This window comes from Galeopterus variegatus, unplaced genomic scaffold (assembly GCF_000696425.1).
Source record: "Galeopterus variegatus unplaced genomic scaffold, G_variegatus-3.0.2 Scaffold6977, whole genome shotgun sequence".
NCBI lineage: Eukaryota > Metazoa > Chordata > Mammalia > Dermoptera > Cynocephalidae > Galeopterus > Galeopterus variegatus.
Genome location: NW_007733088.1, coordinates 88,549 through 107,688, shown reverse-complemented (window position 1 = coordinate 107,688; position 19,140 = coordinate 88,549). Strand labels below are relative to the sequence as shown.

At 41.1% G+C, this 19,140-nt stretch overlaps 1 protein-coding gene across 1 annotated transcript in view; it reads left to right on the top strand.

Annotated features, from left to right (window-relative positions):
• The window catches only part of LONRF2 (LON peptidase N-terminal domain and ring finger 2), a gene marked incomplete at its 5' end in the record, with an annotated part of 42,455 nt that overhangs the window by 3,733 nt on the left and 19,582 nt on the right, over positions 1-19,140 (top strand). The window contains 2 exon segments of the mRNA XM_008591511.1: positions 5,239-5,357; positions 15,640-15,786. Of these exon segments, the coding sequence (XP_008589733.1) occupies positions 5,239-5,357; positions 15,640-15,786 (266 nt within the window).

The following is a 19,140-nucleotide window of genomic DNA, read 5'->3' as shown; positions in this document are numbered from 1 at the left end:
TACACAGATAAATGTGTGGAAAGATAAAGAATTCAGTAGATAACTGGCTATAAAAAAAAAAAGAACCAAATGGGTATTCTAGAACTGCAAAATACAATATATGAAGGTGAGAATTAAATAGATGGGTTATTTAAAAACAGGCTTCACACATCATAAGTTGGGGTGAGAAAACTCAGAAATGAGACAATAGAACATATCCAAACCAAACCACAGAGAGGAGTAAAACAGAACATAATAGATACATGAGACACAGAAAAAAGTCCTAAAATCTATGAAGTCGGAATCCCAGGAGAGGAGACAGGGAGAAGGGGCAAGAGAAATATTTGAAGAGAAAAATGGCTGAAATTTTTCCAAATCTGATGTGAAACTTTAACTCACTGACTTAAGAAGCTCGCTAAGCCAAATAGGATAAACACAGGCACACACATATAAAACACATATAAGTATATTATAGTAAAGTTACTGAAAATCAAAGATAAAGAGAAATTTAAAAACAGAGAAGACAGATGTATATTCTTCAAAATAGCCATACTCAGACTGACAGCTGACTTTTAAACAAAATTATTAAAGCTACAAGATAATGGAATGACATCTATAAAAGGGCTGAGAAGAAAAAAAAAAAAACCTGTCTGGAATTTTTTACCCAGCTGAAATATCTTTCAGAAATGAAAAAATGCTTTATCAAAATGGCAAAATCAAAGTGCTTTAAACCAAAAAATAAATAAAGCTGAAAGATTTTATTGCCATCAGAAGTGCACTACATGAAATATGAGGGTACTTAAAAAGTTTGTAGAAAAATAGAATTGAAGGATAATGCAAGTCTTTCCATGAGCTTTTAAAAGTAACCTCATACTAAGGAGGAGTCTCCAGGCTAAAGGAAAATAATCCAGATGGAAGCATTACTGGAATGAATGAAGACTTCTAGAAAGGGTAGCTATATGAATAAATATAACTATGTCAACCATTTAAAGTGATAATAATGTTTTTTGGTATATATAACATACATAAAAGTAAAACATGACAATAGCATAAAGCCAGAATAAAGTTAAATTGTTGTATTTTGTGCACTGTGTTTGTGGTACAAAGGAACATTCTTAGGTCCTAGGAATGAACTGGGTGGTGTTTACACATATGTAAATTGTTCAAGATATACTCTTAAGATTTATGTACTTGACGTTGTAAGTCTTTTTTGAATAAATGGCCTGTGAGGAGTATTGTCATTCATTCTTTCTATTCATGGGGAATACTACCCAGTTTCTATTGCTTTATGTGTAAGTTCATTTAACTCTTTTTAAAGAACATTATACAATTCTCCATTTCTTTCCACTGCACACACATTTGACAGATTTTACAGCAGTAACCCCAGCTTTCAGTACAACGGTGGCTTTGGGTTGCGGTTGTAGAATAGCCTTTGATCAACCCTAAACACAAATAGAGAGAGTGAACTGTTTTTTTCTTTCTCACAAAGCCTGGTTCTCAGGCTGTCGTTTTTTGACTTTTCCCCATAGAGGGGCTCATTGGTGACCTATCTGAAATTTTGCATCAATTCTTTGGAAGGTGTATATGTGTACATTTTTCTTCCACATGCTTTCTCCACACAAAAATTTCAATTTTCCTTTTGTCTTTCATTTATTTTTGAGTGATTCCTAAATAAATTCCCTTAGTTCAATTAAACTTCAGGCTTAATGCTTAGAAAACATGTATGCATTTTACATATTTTAAAGACTAAATTATGAAGTGCTGGCTTCATAAATTACCAAGTGGTGGAAATCAACAAAGAGAATGGTTTGATTAATTCAGTGTCTAGATGGAAAGGGAATTTTATTCATGTTGGACTTTGGTTAAAGCAGACTTCAGAATGTGAGGAGTAGTGATTGAAATGCATTCATTGGAAAAGAATGATTAAAAATAAATGTAAATGAAATGTTTTTAACTCAGGAAACTTCAAGATTAATTAAGCATATGCAAAGATACTATAAGCAAAAGAATAATGAAGAAATATTATTTAAACAGAAAGAATGTAGTTGGTTAATAAGTCAGAAACTGGCCTATTTCAAAGACCAGTAAGAGGCAAATGTGATTGAAAAAAGCAAAGCACGAATAGCATCAGGAATGAAGAAGATGCATAACTTCGTGTAGAAGAGAATATTGTTAATAGACTTTAAAACTTATAGGAAAAGGATAAATATAAGGAAAATATAATTTTTCAAAATTGATCCAGGAAGAAGTAAAAGCCTGACATGGAACAATAATCATAAAAGAAATTGAAATGCTACTCAGGGATTTTCTTCTGCTAAAAAGGCAGTAAGGTCAAGCAAGTTCTCACAGACTTTCAAAGATTAGTTCCCATCTTATTTAAGATCATAGAAAAATATGGGAAGATTTTCGTCTCATTTTGTAAGGTTAGCACAATCTTGATAGCACAATCCAGTAAAGCTTGCACAGGAAAAAAAATATAGTCTAATCGTACATACGTAAATAGATGCTGAATTTATAATTAATTTTTTTTTGTATTTTGAGTCCAGCAGTATGATACGAGTTAAGGTTAAGAAGAGCTTATCCTAGGAATATAAGGATAATTCAGTATTAGACAAATCTTTTAATGTAATTCACTACAACAGGTTGAAGGAAATATACTACATGTAACCTCCCAGACACTGAAGAGCATTCTATAAAATTCAACACACTCTTGTTATAAAACCCTCATAAAAAACTAGGAATAGGAGGGAAGTTACCTAACTTGATAAATATTCCCTCTCAGAAACCTATAGCAAACATACTTCATGTTAAAACATTACACATGTTCTTTTAAAATTCAGGAATAAGAGATTTTGCACTATTACTATTATTACAATATGAGAGTAAACAGAAATAAGAGGTATAAATGTAAAAATGAAAGAATCCAAGCTATTTGTTTGCATATGATATGCTCATTTAGGAAATTCAAGCAAATCAACTGGCAGATGTTTGAAGTAGTAAGTAACTTTAACAAAGTGAGAACAGGATATAAGATCTTCATTCTCACACAGATTTGTAGCAGGTGTATTTCCCAAGATCAAACTATAGTTCCAGTTGCATTTTTTTTTTTTGAGATTTCCAAAATATTCAAAGGAGAGATATATCTCAAAATGCGTTTAACTGTGCAATTGAGGAACTTTCACCTAATCTTTTAGTTGGAAATGATTAATCGACAGTTATGTTCAGTATATAATTACATGCTAAAAAAAAGCAAATATCGAATTCTTTTTTTTTTTTCCTTTTTGTCTTTTTTCATGACCGGCAACGGATCGCAACCCTCAGTGTCGCGCCCATACCAGACCGGGACCGGCAACGGGATCGCAACCCTTGGTGTCGCGCCCGCACCTCGCTCAGCCAGTGAGCGGCCGGTCTGTATGTGGGATCTGAACCCTTGGCAGGAACGCCGCCGCACTCCCAAGCGGCGCACTGTAGCAGTGCGCCACCGGGCCGGCCCCCAAATATCGAATTCTAATAGAATTTTATAATGCCTTCCAGACAATGAAAATGCTCAATTTAAAATCATATGCTTGTGCATTTATATCCGTACTTCACAGTTCCTATGTGCGATTTCAAAGATGAAATACATAAAACCTCATTATAGATCATAAGTAACAGATGAACATTTTCAAATGATTTTGATGATAGGTAACACTAACTTTGAAACTTAATTGAGGAAAATGTTATCTCCCTCCAGAAAGAACTCCATTCTTCTCATTAGTAGATCTGCATTACAAAAACAAAAGTGCTAAATTACCATTGTTAAAGTATTTTGAATTTCATCAATAAAAATATTCTGTGGAAATTTGGTTTCTCTCTTGTTATATCCAAGTACCTGCATACTATCCTACAGTTTGACTCTTGGCCTGCAAAACCTGAACTATTTACTATCTGGGCTTTTATAGAAAAAAGTTGCTGACCCCTGCTCTATCCAGTTATCCACACCAAGCAATGTCTTTCTTAATAGTTCAAATTTTATTGTTTGACTCCTGCTGTTTTTCACTTCTTCCACTTTTTTTCTTGTCATATTTTCTGTTACACACATGTAGGGATAACACATTTATAAGTAGTTGCTGCTCATCATCTCTTGAGATAATATCTTCTTGCACGAGTTCTTTTATGCAGCTTGCTTGGCTACCAACATAAACTAAAGGGAGCCATACTGGCATTTGGAAAGGGCCAAGTGCGTAGTTTGAGAGTCAAGGTCAAGGAGCAAACTGAAAATGTTATTAGGTAGAGAGATGAGAACACATCTTAGGTGCTCAGAATATTTGTTGATCAACTAAAATGCACAGCTGTCACCCTGTTACCAAGATCTTAGGTGGGTATAGGTAGAATGAGCCAGGTCCAGCAGTATGAAAAATGGCTGTGATTGTTCTGCTTTCATGAGGTCTGGCTTTGTCACTTTTCCATGGTCTCCTACCAAGCCAACACTTCATATTACTACAAGTCAGTTCATCGAGTCACTGTTGGCTACTGTGTAGCAGGGCTTCTGTCTATAGAAGCACGTGAGTAATTATCAGGATCTCTTCTGCTTGAGTATTCTAAGGGAAGGGAGTTTCTTTTCTCTTGTCTCCACTTAAGAGAACATGCCATGGGTACAATTATGGGGGTACATTGACATCCATGCAGTTGTGTAGAAAAATAAATTATGTTTTACTTTTCTGTTTCTTAAGCATGAATTTCCTTGTGTACTTTCATGAGTTATTTTAAATATCTTTTAAAAATACCAAGTTAGAGGGCCTAGCGCGTGGCGCACTTGGGAGACAGCGGCGCTCCCGCCGCGGGTTTGGATCCTATATAGGGATGGCCGGTGCACTCACTGGCTGAGCGCGGTGCGGCCGGTCTCAAAAAGGACAAAAAAAAAAACCCAAAAAACCCCCAAGTTAGAGCATTAAGATGATTCAGGTTATTACTGGAGGTTGTGTAGCAGCTAGTGTGTATGCGGGGGTACTCACTGGCAGTCTGGTTTTTCTTGGTGCATTTTGAAGTCTTATTAATCTTCTGTTTTCCTGAGAGAGGATCGATAAAATATACTTATCAAAGAAAAATGTACTTATCAAACTCTAAATATGACTGGAAGAATTATTTCTTATTTTGTCTTTATGCTTATTTTCTAATTTAGTATTATTAATGACTTTAAGATGATTTATTTATTATTTAAAGGTGATTTATTTTTAAATGCAGTCATTTTTATTTATTTGTCTTCCTCCTGTCTTTCAGATCCTGATGATAATTCATTGTTGCTGCTGCGAGCAGAATTATATTTAACCATGAAAAACTATGAGCAAGCTCTGCAGGATGCCAGTGCAGTTTGTCAGAATGAACCTCTCTTGACTAAGGTATTTGTATTTGTTGGTTTTGGAAATAACAAATGTAAGTTCACAGGATTTTCTTATGAATAAAGTGAGATAATTGTGATTTGGTACGTATAGACAGTGTACCTTTTCCCCAAATTATAGTAGGCTCAATTTAGCAATCCATACTAAACCAAACCAATTTAAAAATCCAAGTCTCGGGCCGGCCTGGTGGCGCACTGCTACTCTGCGCCGCTTGGGAGCACGGCGGCGCTCCTGCCGAGGGTTCGGATCCCACATACAGACCGGCCGCTCACTGGCTGAGCGAGGTGCGGGCGCAACACCGAGGGTTGCGATCCCGTTGCCGGTCTCGGTCCGGTACGGGCGCGACACTGAGGGTTGCGATCCGTTGCCGGTCACGAAAAATGACAAAAAAAAAGGAAAAAAATAAATAAATAAAAGTCCAAGTCTCCAACTGGATTTAGATAAGAAACACTAATTTAGATACTCTTAGTACATATTTAGCTGAATAGCATGCTCTCTTGAAAAAAATAGACTAAAAAGATGTATTATACAAACAAAATCATTGAATTTTATGGAAGTATGAGCAAAAGAAAATATTTAAAATTATAATTTAAATAGGAAGATCCCATAATTATTATTATGTGAGCATATCAATCATTATATCAGCATATCAATGACATTTGTGAAAGGGTTAACGTTTTTGTGTATTTTAGACTAATTTTAGTCTCTGTGTTTTGGTTGGAAAAGTTTAATATTTTTTTCTTTGCTGACACAAAATGAACTTTGTTGATCTAATAATGATAGCTTAAATTGTACTTAAAGAAGTTTAAAAAGCCAAAGAATAAAAGTAGATTTTTCATGAGTCTTTGAATTTTAAACCTCTATAAGAAATTTTTAAGTTTTAAAGAACTTGTGATAAAATTAATGGCCATAACCTGCTCTATTAGTCAGCTAATAATTAAAAAATTTATTCTCCTGTATATTATTTTTTATCATCTTTGCTTTAGAAACATTGAATAGACATTAACCTGGGTTAATAGACAAGGTAGGTGTAGCCCGCCTGCCCCTCCTTAATTCTTTCCTTCCTCCCCTCCTCTCCTCCTCGCCTCCTCTCTTCTTTTCTCTGTGCCTTCCTTCCATATTCCTTCCTCTCCCTTCCTTCTTTCTTTCTTTTTTAATTTGGTGAAATCCTTTAAAAGGAAATGTTTTCAGATTAGATTGAGTGTGGAGTTGGACTTGCGGGTGATCGCAAGGATGGGAACAGATGTTTGTTGTATCGAGCTCAGAAATTGATTTTGTTGCTTGTTTGCTTAACCAAAAAGGTATTTTCTGTTCCAATTTCTTTTTTTTTTTTTCCTTCTTGTCTTTTTTACTGACCGGCAACGGGATCGCAACCCTCGGTGTTGTGCCCACACCGCGCTCAGCCAGTGAGCGGAACTGGTCTCCAAATGGGATCCGAACCCTCGGCGGGAGCGCCGCCACGCTCCCAAGCAGCGCACTCTCCAGTGCGCCACCGGGCCGGCCCTCTGTTCCAATTTCTGATGCCTTTTCTCCTATCCTTGATTCACTCTTTAAAATTTAGTTTTTAAATGACAAATTATATGTATTTATTGTGCACACCATGTTGTTTTGAAATATGTGTATATTGGGACATGGCTAAATTGAGCTAACTAAAATATGCATTCCCTCACATACTTCTCATTTTTGTGGTGAGAACACCTGAAATCTGTTCTCTTAGCACTTTTCAAACATATGATACGTTATTAACCATAGTCATCATGTTGTACAATATAACTTATTCCTCCTGTCTCACTGAAATTTTATATCCCCTGACCAACTCTTTCTCTCTATTTCCCTTCTTCCTCTGCTCTTCTTCTGAGGTAATTGCTGTCAGTAATGATAAATGTTAATTATTATGAATTAGAAGTAGTATTTCCGACTGACAGTAGACCTGCACTGTCCCCTGAAGCTAGATTCTTCTCCACAGTACTGTTCTTTGAGCTAAACACTTGGCAGTGTGTCTCTGACAAAAGACAAACCTTAGTTACTACAAAACTACATGGGTAATTGTAACTTTAAGGGAGGCAGCAAATGAATATAGTGTTTGAGAATGTGGCTGTATCTTTAGGGTTTATTGCAAATCTGTGGACCTCAATTCTTGACAGTTGCCTAGCCAAGAGCAGCTTCAGCAGAAACGTATCCTAACATTAATCACTTTAAGATAGTACAGAATAGCGATTTATTCCCAAGTTTATTAATTTTGAAGTCTTATTAATCTTCTGTTTTCCTGAGAGAGGATCGATAAAATATACTTATCAAAGAAAAATGTACTTATCAAACTCTAAATATGACTGGAAGAATTATTTCTTATTTTGTCTTTATGCTTATTTTCTAATTTAGTATTATTAATGACTTTAAGATGATTTATTTATTATTTAAAGGTGATTTATTTTTAAATGCAGTCATTTTTATTTATTTGTCTTCCTCCTGTCTTTCAGATCCTGATGATAATTCATTGTTGCTGCTGCGAGCAGAATTATATTTAACCATGAAAAACTATGAGCAAGCTCTGCAGGATGCCAGTGCAGTTTGTCAGAATGAACCTCTCTTGACTAAGGTATTTGTATTTGTTGGTTTTGGAAATAACAAATGTAAGTTCACAGGATTTTCTTATGAATAAAGTGAGATAATTGTGATTTGGTACGTATAGACAGTGTACCTTTTCCCCAAATTATAGTAGGCTAAATTTAGCAATCCATACTAAACCAAACCAATTTAAAAGTCCAAGTCTCGGGCCGGCCTGGTGGCGCACTGCTACTGTGCGCCGCTTGGGAGCGTGGCGGTGCTCCTGCCGAGGGTTTGGATCCCACATACAGACCGGCCGCTCACTGGCTGAGCGAGGTGTGGGCGCAACATCGAGGGTTGCGATCCCGTTGCCAGTCGGTCCAGTACGGGCGCGACACTGAGGGTTGCGATCCGTTGCCGGTCAAACTTGAGAGTCCAGGACCTTTTCTAGCATAAGGCATGAGCGGAGCTTTAGTGTCTTTGTATTCATAACTTTTTATTTTTTCTTAAAAGGACCTTCCAAATTGTGTAATGATTCAGGCTCCACAAAAGCTAGATCTGCTCTTATGAAAGGAGAATAAGAAAATTTTAACTTCCGGTACCCATCATAAATTTAAAAAGGTTTTATAGATGAATCACTGATGGCCTAAAGTGCATCTGAGGCTTTTCAGGAAACTCAGGGATGAAACCGATGATTTGTTGTCCAAGATATTCATCATGTCTTTTGAAATGGCTGCTCTCCCAGAGAGCTGGAAGATAAGTGATGTAGTTAACAGTTAACAAATGTTAGGGGAGATGTTGGTGCTGGAGATAGAAATTGGTCACCATTAGTACCTTTGTGATATTTAAAATAATGGAGAAAAAGTCAGTAAAATAGGGACCTGAAAATAGACCTTTACATTTGGTTGTTCCTGCATACTAATGCCTTGGAGCATTTTTAAACAGAGATAAGGATGGGAGACATAGGGAATTAGGAGATAACAAATGAAGTGCATGTATTATGCTTTTCCTTCTCAAGAGATCCAATTCAGATGACAGTAAGGAAGGATGGTTTACTTCTCATACCAGCAAAGGGGTGAAGTGGTCATCTGAACCCCAAAAGAGGACAATTATAAAAACTGTATTAAAAAAAAGATACCATAAAGCATCCAAAACAAACAGAAGCTGAAGAGTTGAATCTCAAAAACTTGTACATGAAAGGGAAAAAAATTGTGATTTTATGGCTTTTTGGCCCAAGCGTTCTGTTCACCCCTACAGCTGCCCCTACAAAAGAAAACAGTAGTGGGAAAAACCCTCAGCATTACCACCTAAAAGTACCAGAATTCTGAGTTCAGGGCTGGTAGAACCTCTGGAAATGTGTGGTGGCACAGGAGAAAAGGGGTGGGAAAGAGAATGTCTTGGTACCACAAAAATTCAGAACATAAATCTCTGACTCACAGCTGAATTGTGCATGCATGTGAGAGATGCAGAAGGCACAGCAAAGAAGTTAGCATAGACCAGATAGAAATCTGTTCCTAAAAGATAGAGTGACAGGGACCCATATCTGTGAATTTAGTGGTTGGTTTTTTTTTTTGTTTTTTGGGGTTTTTTTTAACTGAATGCATTCTCCAACAGTGATCATCTCGGGCTGCAGAAAGCTTGAGGTGTCAGAGTACAGAACCCAAATCTAACAAAATAGCTGGATATTAGGAGATTCCCTGAAAGCAGGGAAATCACAGAGTAGGTGAGACCCAGTGCTTGCCAAATCCTGACTTACTGCCAGATTTCCTAGGCATAGGGGAAAACCACAAGGTTTAAAAAGGAGCAGCAGAAAGACGTAAGTACAGAGCAGAGATACAGGCAGCTCCATAGGTTGCAGTGGAAACCAGGAAAGTTAACTGCCTATTAAAACAAAAGCCTAGTAATCCTCAGAACACAAGAAAATGTACAGTTGATACAACATATTATGTACAATGTCTGGTTATAACCAAAAATACTAGACGTGAAGAAACAGGGAAGTGTTGAGATATGCTCATGATAAACAGTTAATAAAAATTATCTGAGTGGGCTCAGCACGGTGTCATCCACACCACGCTCATCCCAAAAAATTCAAACAAACTACCTGGGGACAAGTATGGCTGCCAGTGCACTGGTGATTCCACCTGATCAAGACTGTCGAAGTCTTGATGTTTGGGCTCCCAGCCTAGGGCCTGGCTTTCCTGCCACATCCCTGAAAATTAAACCTCCCAAATAGGTCTCAGCCCCATAGGCAAAGGACCCAGTCAGTCTGTCAGCACTGAGGTCTATGAGGAAAAATGTCGTATCAACTCAATGGCAGAGAAAACCTGCTGGAAACAGTCCATCTTTTAGAAATATGAACAAAGAACCAGGGATCGATGGGAAAAAATCCAAAAGTACAGAAGAGAAAGACTAAAGTGGTTAGAGCAGCTGATCCCAATGGAAATATAATACACGAATCAGTAAAAAAGAAACAAACAAATACTGTTTTCACAGGTTTGAGAAAATATTGTATCCATAAAACGAAATGATGCAGGAAATTACTGATCTGTGTTGCATTTCGTTTGCATTTCGTTCTTTGCTCATGTGGCCCTCGGTGTATTGTGCTGTGTATTATAGCTCTTCCTAGCCGTGTCTGCCTTCTCTCGTGAGACTGTGAACTCCTTGAAGGCATAAATAGGGTAGTAAGCTGTAATTACTGAGTGAATTCAAAGTTGGTAGACAGCCAGTTCTCTCTTAGCATGTCCCTTCGAACTGCTTTGGGCAACAAATTCCAGGAGCAGTGACTCCCGTGTTCCGATTGTAGATTATACTTATGAGACATTGAAGTTTGCTTAGTTTCCAAGGCAGGGAGATGTTGTAGACCTAGAGCCATCCTTAGTGGGGTATTGTTCATTCTACTTAATATGAAATTAAAACAAGTAGTTCTAACGATATTTTCAGTGTTGTTTGTATTCAAGCATATAATCATGGTTTTGGGTTTTTTTTTTCATTGTGTATATAGACCACATTTTCCTTATCTGGTTGTCCATCAATGGTCATTTAGGTTGATTCCACATCTTTGCTATTGTAAATAGAGCTGTGATAAACAAGGGAGTCCAGGTATCCCTTCGATGTGATGATTTCCATTCCTTTGGGTATATACCCAGCAATGGGATTGCTGGATTGTATGGTAGTTTTACCTTGTAGTTGTTTAAGAAATCTCCATACTGTTTTCCATAATGGCTGCACTAATTTACAGTCCCACCAACAGTGTAGGAGGGTTCCCTTTTCTCCACATCCTCACCAGCATTGGTTATTCTCTGTCTTTTTGATAATAGCCAGTCTAACTGAGGTGAGATGATATCTCAGTGTGGTTTTGATTTGCATTTCCCTGATAATTAGTGACATTGAGCATTTTTTCATATACTCATTGGCCATTTGTATGTCTTCTTTTGAGAAATGTATACTAAGCTCCTTTGCCCATTTTTTAAAAATTCGATTGTCTCTTTTACTGTTAAGTTTTTTGTGTTCCTTGTATATTCTGGATATTAACCTTGTCAGATATATAGTTGGCAAATATTTTCTCCCATTCTGTAGGTTGTCTTTTCACTCTGTTGTTTCCTTTGCTATGCAAAAGCTTTTTAGTTTGATATAATCCCATTTTTTTTTCTCTTGTTGCCTGTGCTTTTGAGGTCTTATTCATAAAGTCTTTGCCCAGTGCTTCTTCCTGAAGTGTTTCCCTATGTTTTCTTCTACGAATTTTATAGTTTCAGGTCTTATATTTACATCTTTATTCCATTTTGAGTTGTTATTGGTATATGGTGAGATGTATGGGTCTAGTTTCATTCTACTACACATGGATATCCAGTTATCCCCACATCATTTGCAAAAGAGGCAGTCCTTGCCCCAGTATATGTTGTTGGTGCCTTTGTTGAAGATCAGTTGGTTGTAAGTACATGGGCTGATTTCTGGGTTCTCTATTCTGTTCCATTGGTCCATGTGTCTGTTTTTATGCCAGTGCCATGCTGTTTTGGTTATTATAGCTTTGTAGTATAATATGAAGTCAGGTAGTGTAATGCCTACAGCTTTATTATTTTTATTTTTATTTTTTATTTTTTTTGCTCAGAATTTCTTTGACTATTTGGGGTCTTTTGTTGTTACATATGAGTGTTAGGATTGTTTTTTTCTATTTCTATGAAGAATGTCATTGGTACTTTGATGGGGATCACATTGAAGCCATAGATCGTTTTGTGTGATATGGAGATTTTCACATTAATTCTTCCAGTCTATGAACATGGAATGCATTTCCATCTTTTTGTGTCCTCTTTAATTTCTTTTGGCAGTTTTGTAGTTCTCATTGTAGAGATTTTTCACCACTTTAATTAAATTTATTCATAGGTCTTTTATTCTTTTGGTAGGTATTGTAAATGGGCTTGCTTTCTTGATTTCTTTTTCTGCTAGTTTACTGTCAGTGTATAAAAATGCTAGTGAATTCTGTGTATTGATTTTGTATCCTGCAACTTAATTTATCAGCTCTAGGAGTTTTTTGGTAGAGTTTTTAGGTATTTCTGTATATAGGATCATGTCATCTGCTAACAGGGACAATTGACTTTGTCTTTTCCAATTTGGATGTCCCTCATTTCTTTCTCTTGCCTGATTACTCTGGCTAGCACTTCCAATGTGGTGTTGAATAGGAGTGGTGAGCTTTTTTTTTATAGTTTTTTAAAAATATTTCTTTTGTTCCTTTTATTGTTTGTTTTTGCTGTTTGGTGTGGCTTGTTGTAGTGATAAGATGTGCTTTCTCTTTCTCATTTGCTTATCTGTTCTACTGGCAGTTTTTATTCTTTCTCATGTATTTATGGTGATATATATCACTCTTGATTCCAGATGTAGAGTTCCCTTGAGGTCTTTTGGTGGTGAATTCCCTCTGTTTTTGTTTGTCTGGGAAAGATATTTCTCCTTCATTTCTGAAGGAAAGGTTTGCTGGATATATTATTCCTATTTGGCAGTTTTTTTCTTTTAGCATTTTGAATATGTCATCCCACTTTCACCTGGCCTGTAGGGTGTCTGTTGAGAAGTCTCCTGTTAGTCTGATGGGGATTCCCTTATAGGCGATTTGATGGTTTTCTCTTGCTGTTTTTAGAATTATTTTGTTGTCTTCGGCTTTTGACAATTTGACTCTAATGTGTCTTGGGGAGGTCTTTTTTGGGTTGAATCTGTTTAGGGATCTTTGAGCTTCTTGGATATGTGGGACCATATCTCTCCCAATATTTGGGAAGTTTTTGGCTATTATTTCATTAAAGAGGCTTATAGTGCCTTTTCCTTTCTCTTTCCCTTCCTGTATACCCATAATGTGGATGTTTGTAAGGTTATCAGAAAGATCTTTTAGGCTTTCTTCATTTTTTTTAAATTCTGTTTTTTTGTGTGTCCAACTGTGTTAATTCAAAAAGCCTGTCTTCTAGTTCAGAAATTCTTTTTTCTGCTTCTTCTAGCCTGTTACTTATGCTCTTGGTTGCATTTTTTATTTTGTTGAAGGAATTCTTCAGTTCCAGGATTTCTGCTTGGTTCCTTTTTGATTCTGTGTCTTTGTTTAATTTCTCATATATGTCTTGGATTTTCTTTTACTTCATTGTAATTTGTGTCTGTTTTCTCATCCATCATGTTGAGTTTCCTTAATATTGCCATTTGGGATTCCTCTTCAGGTGGTTCACCATTTTCCTGCTATTTGAGATATGGTATCAAAGAATTGTAGTCTTCTTTTAGGGATTCAGGTTTCCTGTTTTTCTTGTGCTTCTCATATCTGTGTTGACATCTGGGCATCTGGTAGTGTAGTCACTTCTTTTAATTTTTGGAGTGATTTTTGAGGGGAGAGACTTACTGTAGAAGTGTTTTATATTGATAGTCAGATTGGGCTTCGTAGGTTTGGTACTGGGTGAGTGTGGTAGTAAGTGCTGGTTTGCTCCCTGCACCTTCTCCACTGGTGCAGGTGTGGGTGGGCTGCTGTGTTGGATAGGACACTGGGATTCTGGGGAAGGGGGCATGGATCTAGGTGATTTGCACACCCCCAGTATGCTCTCCGCTGGTGCTGGCAGGCTCACCATGTCAGGTGGACCTCTGAGGAAGGAGAGTAGACCTCTGAGACCCAGGGTAGGAAGGCATGGATCCAGGTGTCTGGCATAGCGAAGCAGCATAGACCCTGCTCACTGTCCAGTGGAGCAGGGGAGAGGCATTGAGGCATGGAGCTCAGGCAGGGCTCTGAGCTCCCAGGGGAAGAAGAGTATGGATCCAGACCACTGGTGCACTCTTCCCCTCTCCGCGGGCATGGGCAGTTCCCCTAGGTTGAGCAGGGCTCTTGTCATGGTGGTTCAGGTTTTCTCCTGTCTCTGTGTTGGTCCTGGTTGGGTATTTCCCCGTCCTTCTATGTTGCTATCTTGAATTTTCGGGTCTTGGGCCATTTTCCTCACTGTTTAGCTGGATTCTCTACGTTTGCTCTACAGATGACCATTTGCTGCTTTGGGCTTTTTTTGCATTAGAGGAAAGGGCTCGCTGCCTCTATTCAGCCGTCTTGCTCGGGGTGGGGGGAAGTCTTTTTTTATAAGAATTTTTTTAGTGGTTTTTTGTTTTCATCTTTTCTTGTACAGTTCATTGGTTTTTGTTAATCCTGTTCAATTGTCAGTCATTGGGTTTTGGCCATCATTCTAACTTGCTGGAATAATATTGAATCTTGAGTGCTTTTTCAGCTGTACCTGCCTGCTTTGTCCCACCTGTAAATTTTATGAGAATCTTAAAATATATCTTATCTCAACTGATCCTTACATAGCATTGTGAGAAAGTCAGCCCAAGCTTAGAGGTCCCAGGACCTCTAAGAATTTAGGTCTTATGAATTCTCGTGTGTCTGGTGCTTTTTCAGACATGGTGTTACTCTCTCCAGCATTATATGGTTGATAGATGTGGCTGTTGATGCCCATGAAATGTGGTACTGTCCCCAGCTGCTTTGCTGAAGCTACTCAGAGCCAGTGCTGAAGACACTGATGTTCCTGCTGGGGGTGCTGTTATTCATTGCTGCAGAGGTCATGGATTCTAACTCTAGTGCACTCACCTTGTAACATGAAGAACAGGGGTGAGAGAATTCTTTGTTTAGGTTTCAGTCACTCCTTTTTTTTCCCCTCAAGCTCTTAAATTCAGCTAAAGCCATGAGGTTTGGCAGGACTATCCGAGTGACAGCCAGAATGCCTAAGTGACAGTCGCCACCTCCCACCCCCAACACCGGTCCATCATTCTTGAACCAGAATTATGATCCTTCCTACCTTTTCTTCCTTTAAAGTTCTTTACTAGGTGGCTGTTCTGGTTCGCTCGTACATAGAGCAGTTTTTTAGAAAGATCTCAATCCTGTGGGTGATGATGGCTTAGATTTAATCTGGGGTCCCTGCAACTGCTATGCCTCACTTTTATCTTTTATCTATGAGACTTTTAAGGGAGATTATATGCAGCAGATGTGTAAGAACCAGACAGAAGGAAGTTGTAATGGTAAGACTAAGACAGGAAGGGATTGGAAGCTAAAATGCTTAAAACATTGACCACGGTTTCACAAACATTTGAATTTTAAAAGACTGGCAGTTGGAATATGGTAGTTATTCTTTTCAATTTTTTTAGGTCTAATTGGCCTTATAGTTTCCTCTGAATCTTTAAGGCAAGGCATATTATACATTTTTCCAAAAGTGTCCTTAAATATTTTTTTCTCTTCTTGGCAAATTTATAGGTAATGTGTGAGGTGTTCTTTCCAGCTTCAGAAAATGCGCATCAGAATTTAACATCTTCCATCCAAAGCAGATTAATGTCTCAGTGTCACAACCACGTAAACACCGAGTCTGCTCTGGAAGAAGGTGGAAATGCAGGGAGTTCTGAGGTAAGAAGTGCATGTTTGTTGGGATTCTCTTGATTAAGTTTTATGTGATGGCTTCATTTTAAACATTTTACAAGTTATTCAGACATTGTGGTGTACCTTAGATATATGTATTTCCCAAGACCAGTTGTAGCTTCTCAACCTGAGAGATGAAACTTTTACATGGATCCGATGGAAGTAATAAAAATGATTAAAGATAGGTGGGAATCAAGATGGCGGAATAGATGGTCCGCAGCTTCACTCTCTCCCACAAATCAACCAGTTTACAACTATAAAAATGTAACATCAGCCAAGCCGGGGCTGCTGGAGCTCAGGGGAAGAGAAGGAGAGACCTACAGAGTGCATGAAGGCGGGAGAAACTACGATGAGAGAAAGAAAAAGCTGCTCTGAGCATTTCGGGATGCAGCTGCTTTGAGGCTCCAGCTGCTGAGCGCATGGAGCAGGAGCCAGCAGAAGCCACAGCTGTGCCCTTCAGATGGAGTTACTTGGAGGCAGCAGGGAAGAAAAGGGCCTTGGCGGCCCCCAGGACAGCAAGACCTCTAATAGGGTTCGCCATGGATCCACACAGGAGCGAGGAGCCAGAACAACTGAAAAAAAGGGAGCTATTCAGAGGCTGGTGAGTCATTGCAAGGGACCCATGCAGGGACCGTCCCATGGGAAGTGTTTGGAGCACGGGCAGTGGGGGAGATGGGCCCACCGGGGGAACACTGGGACACAGCAAGGACAGCCGATCCACCCCCCAGTCAGCGCCGGACCACTCAGAGGAGACTGGTCAGGAATGCAGAATTGCATGGGGTGCAGTTTGACGAAAAAACTCAGGCCCAGATCAGAGATTCTACAGAACACAGATCCACTGGGTCTCTGGAGAGCCAGAAGTACCTATAAGATCAGCCATTAAACCCTGAGCTGCACAAAAAAACAGCAGCAAAGCAGCAATTTAAACAACCACACACTCAAGTACTGGTTCCCACAGGAAGTTCCCACGTGTTAGAAGCAAAGGACAAAAAATTAGCTCCAGCCTAGGCACACCACCAGCACCTTGGGGCCTGCCTGGGAACCGGAGGCTTGGATCTGGGGACCAGACCCCACTCCCACTTCTAGGCAAACAACACCAATGCCTCAGGGCCAGCCTGGAGACCTGAAGCATGGAGAAGGGGACTGGATCCCCCCTCCCACAACCAGGCACACCACGCCAGCACGTCGGGGCCCGCCCAGGGACCTGAGGCAGGGAGAAGGGGACCAGACCTCTCTCCCACAACCAGGCACACGGAGCCAGTGTCTTGAGGCTCACGCAGGGACCCAAGGTATGGAGTTGGGGACCAGACCTCTCTCCCACAACCAGGTACAACATGCTGGCACCTTGGAGCCCACCCAGGGACCTGGGGCAAGGAGAAGGGGAATGGTCCTCTCTCCCACAACCAGGTACACTGCACCAGAGCTTCAGGGCCCGACCGGGGACCTGAGCCATGGAGAAGGGGAACGGACCTCTCTCCCAAAACCAGGCACACCACACCAGCACTTGGGCCCCACCCAGGGACCCAAGGCATGGAGAAGGGGACCGGACCACCCTCCCACAACCAGGTATACTGAGCCAGCACCTTGGGACCCACCCAAAGACCTGGGTTATGGAGAAGGGGACCAGACCACCCTCCCACAACCAGGCACACCACACCAGCACCTTGGGGCCTGCCCAGGGGACCTGAGACAAGGAGAAGGGGAACGGATCTCTCTCCCACAACCAGGCACACTAAGCCACTGCTTCAGGGCCCACCTGGGGAACTGAGGTGTGGAGAAGGGGACTGGACCTCTCTCCCACAACCAGGCACACTGAGCCAGCACTTTGGGGCCCACGCAGGGATGCCCATGGACCCAGGGCATGGAGAAGGGGACCGGACCACCCTCCCACAACCAGGCACACTGAGCCAGAACCTTGGGGCCCACCCAGGGACCCAGGGTTGGAGTCAGGGACTGGACCACCCTCCCACAACCAGGTACAACATGCCAGCACCTCAGAACCCACCTGGGAACCCGGGACATGGAGAAGGGGACCGGACCTCTCTCCTACAATCAGGAACACTAAGCCAGTGCCTCGGGGCCTGCTCATAGTCCTGGGGCATGGAGAAGGGGACTGGACCACCCTCGCACAACCAGGCCCACCATGCTAGCACCTCAGAGCCCAAACAGGGACTCAGGGTATGGAGAAGGGGACAGGAGTTCTCTGCCACAACCAGGTACACCACACCAGTGCCTCAGGCCCTGCCCAGGGACCTGAGGCATGGAGAAGGGGTCTGAACCTCTCTCCCACAACCAGGCACACCAAGCCAGCACTTGGGTCCCACCCAGTGACCTGAGTCATGAAGCCAGGAACCAGACCCTCCTCCCACAACAAAGCACACCACGCCAGTACCTTGGGGCCCACCCAGGGACCCAAGCCAAGGGGAGGGGGACTGGACCTCTCTCCCACAACCAGGGACACCTTCCCAGCACCTTGGGGCCCACCTGGCCCAGAGACATGCAGAAGGGGACTGGCCCTCTCTCCCACAACCAGGTACACCAAGCCAGTACCTCAGGTCCCGCCCAGTGACCTGAGGTATGGAGCCAGGGACTGGACCCTCCTCTCACCCCAGGCACAAAATGCCAGCACCTCGGGGCCCACCTGGGTACCCGAGGCATGGAGAAGTGGACCGGACACTCCTCCCACAACCAGGCACATGGTGCCAGTGCCTTGGGGCCCGCCCAGAGACCCAGGGCATGGAGAAGGGGACCAGACCACTCTCCCTCAACCAGGCACACTGCGCCAGCACCTCGGGGCCTGCCCAGGGACCCGGGACACAGAGAAGGGGACTGGACCCCTCTCCCACAACTAGGCACATGGTGCCAGTGCCGTAGGGCCTGCCCAGGGACCAGAGGCATGGAGAAGGGGACCAAACACACCCCACAGCCAGGCATACCGCCGGTGCTAAGGAGCATGCCAAAAACATCACCTCCATGTGGGTGGCCCACCACAGCCACCACAATAACCATGGCTGCTGCAAAAGCGGCTAGATGCCACAACCACCACGCAGATGGTCCGCCAACCACTGGAGTGCATTGACACAAGGAGAGTCACCAGCAGCGACAAAGAAAAGAAGAGGATGTCTCTTTCCACAAAACCCATTTCAGAGGGACAGAAGCAGCATCTGCTCTGTGATAATATTGGGGGACCTGATCACACCTCTCAGCATTGGACAGATCATCTAGGCAACAAATTAGAGTAACCATTACTCTTTCAGAAGAAGAGAAGAAATCTAGGGTAATTAGAGCAGGGAGGGGAGAAGGTGAGGGGGATAGGGAGAGATTGGACAAGGGGCATAAAGA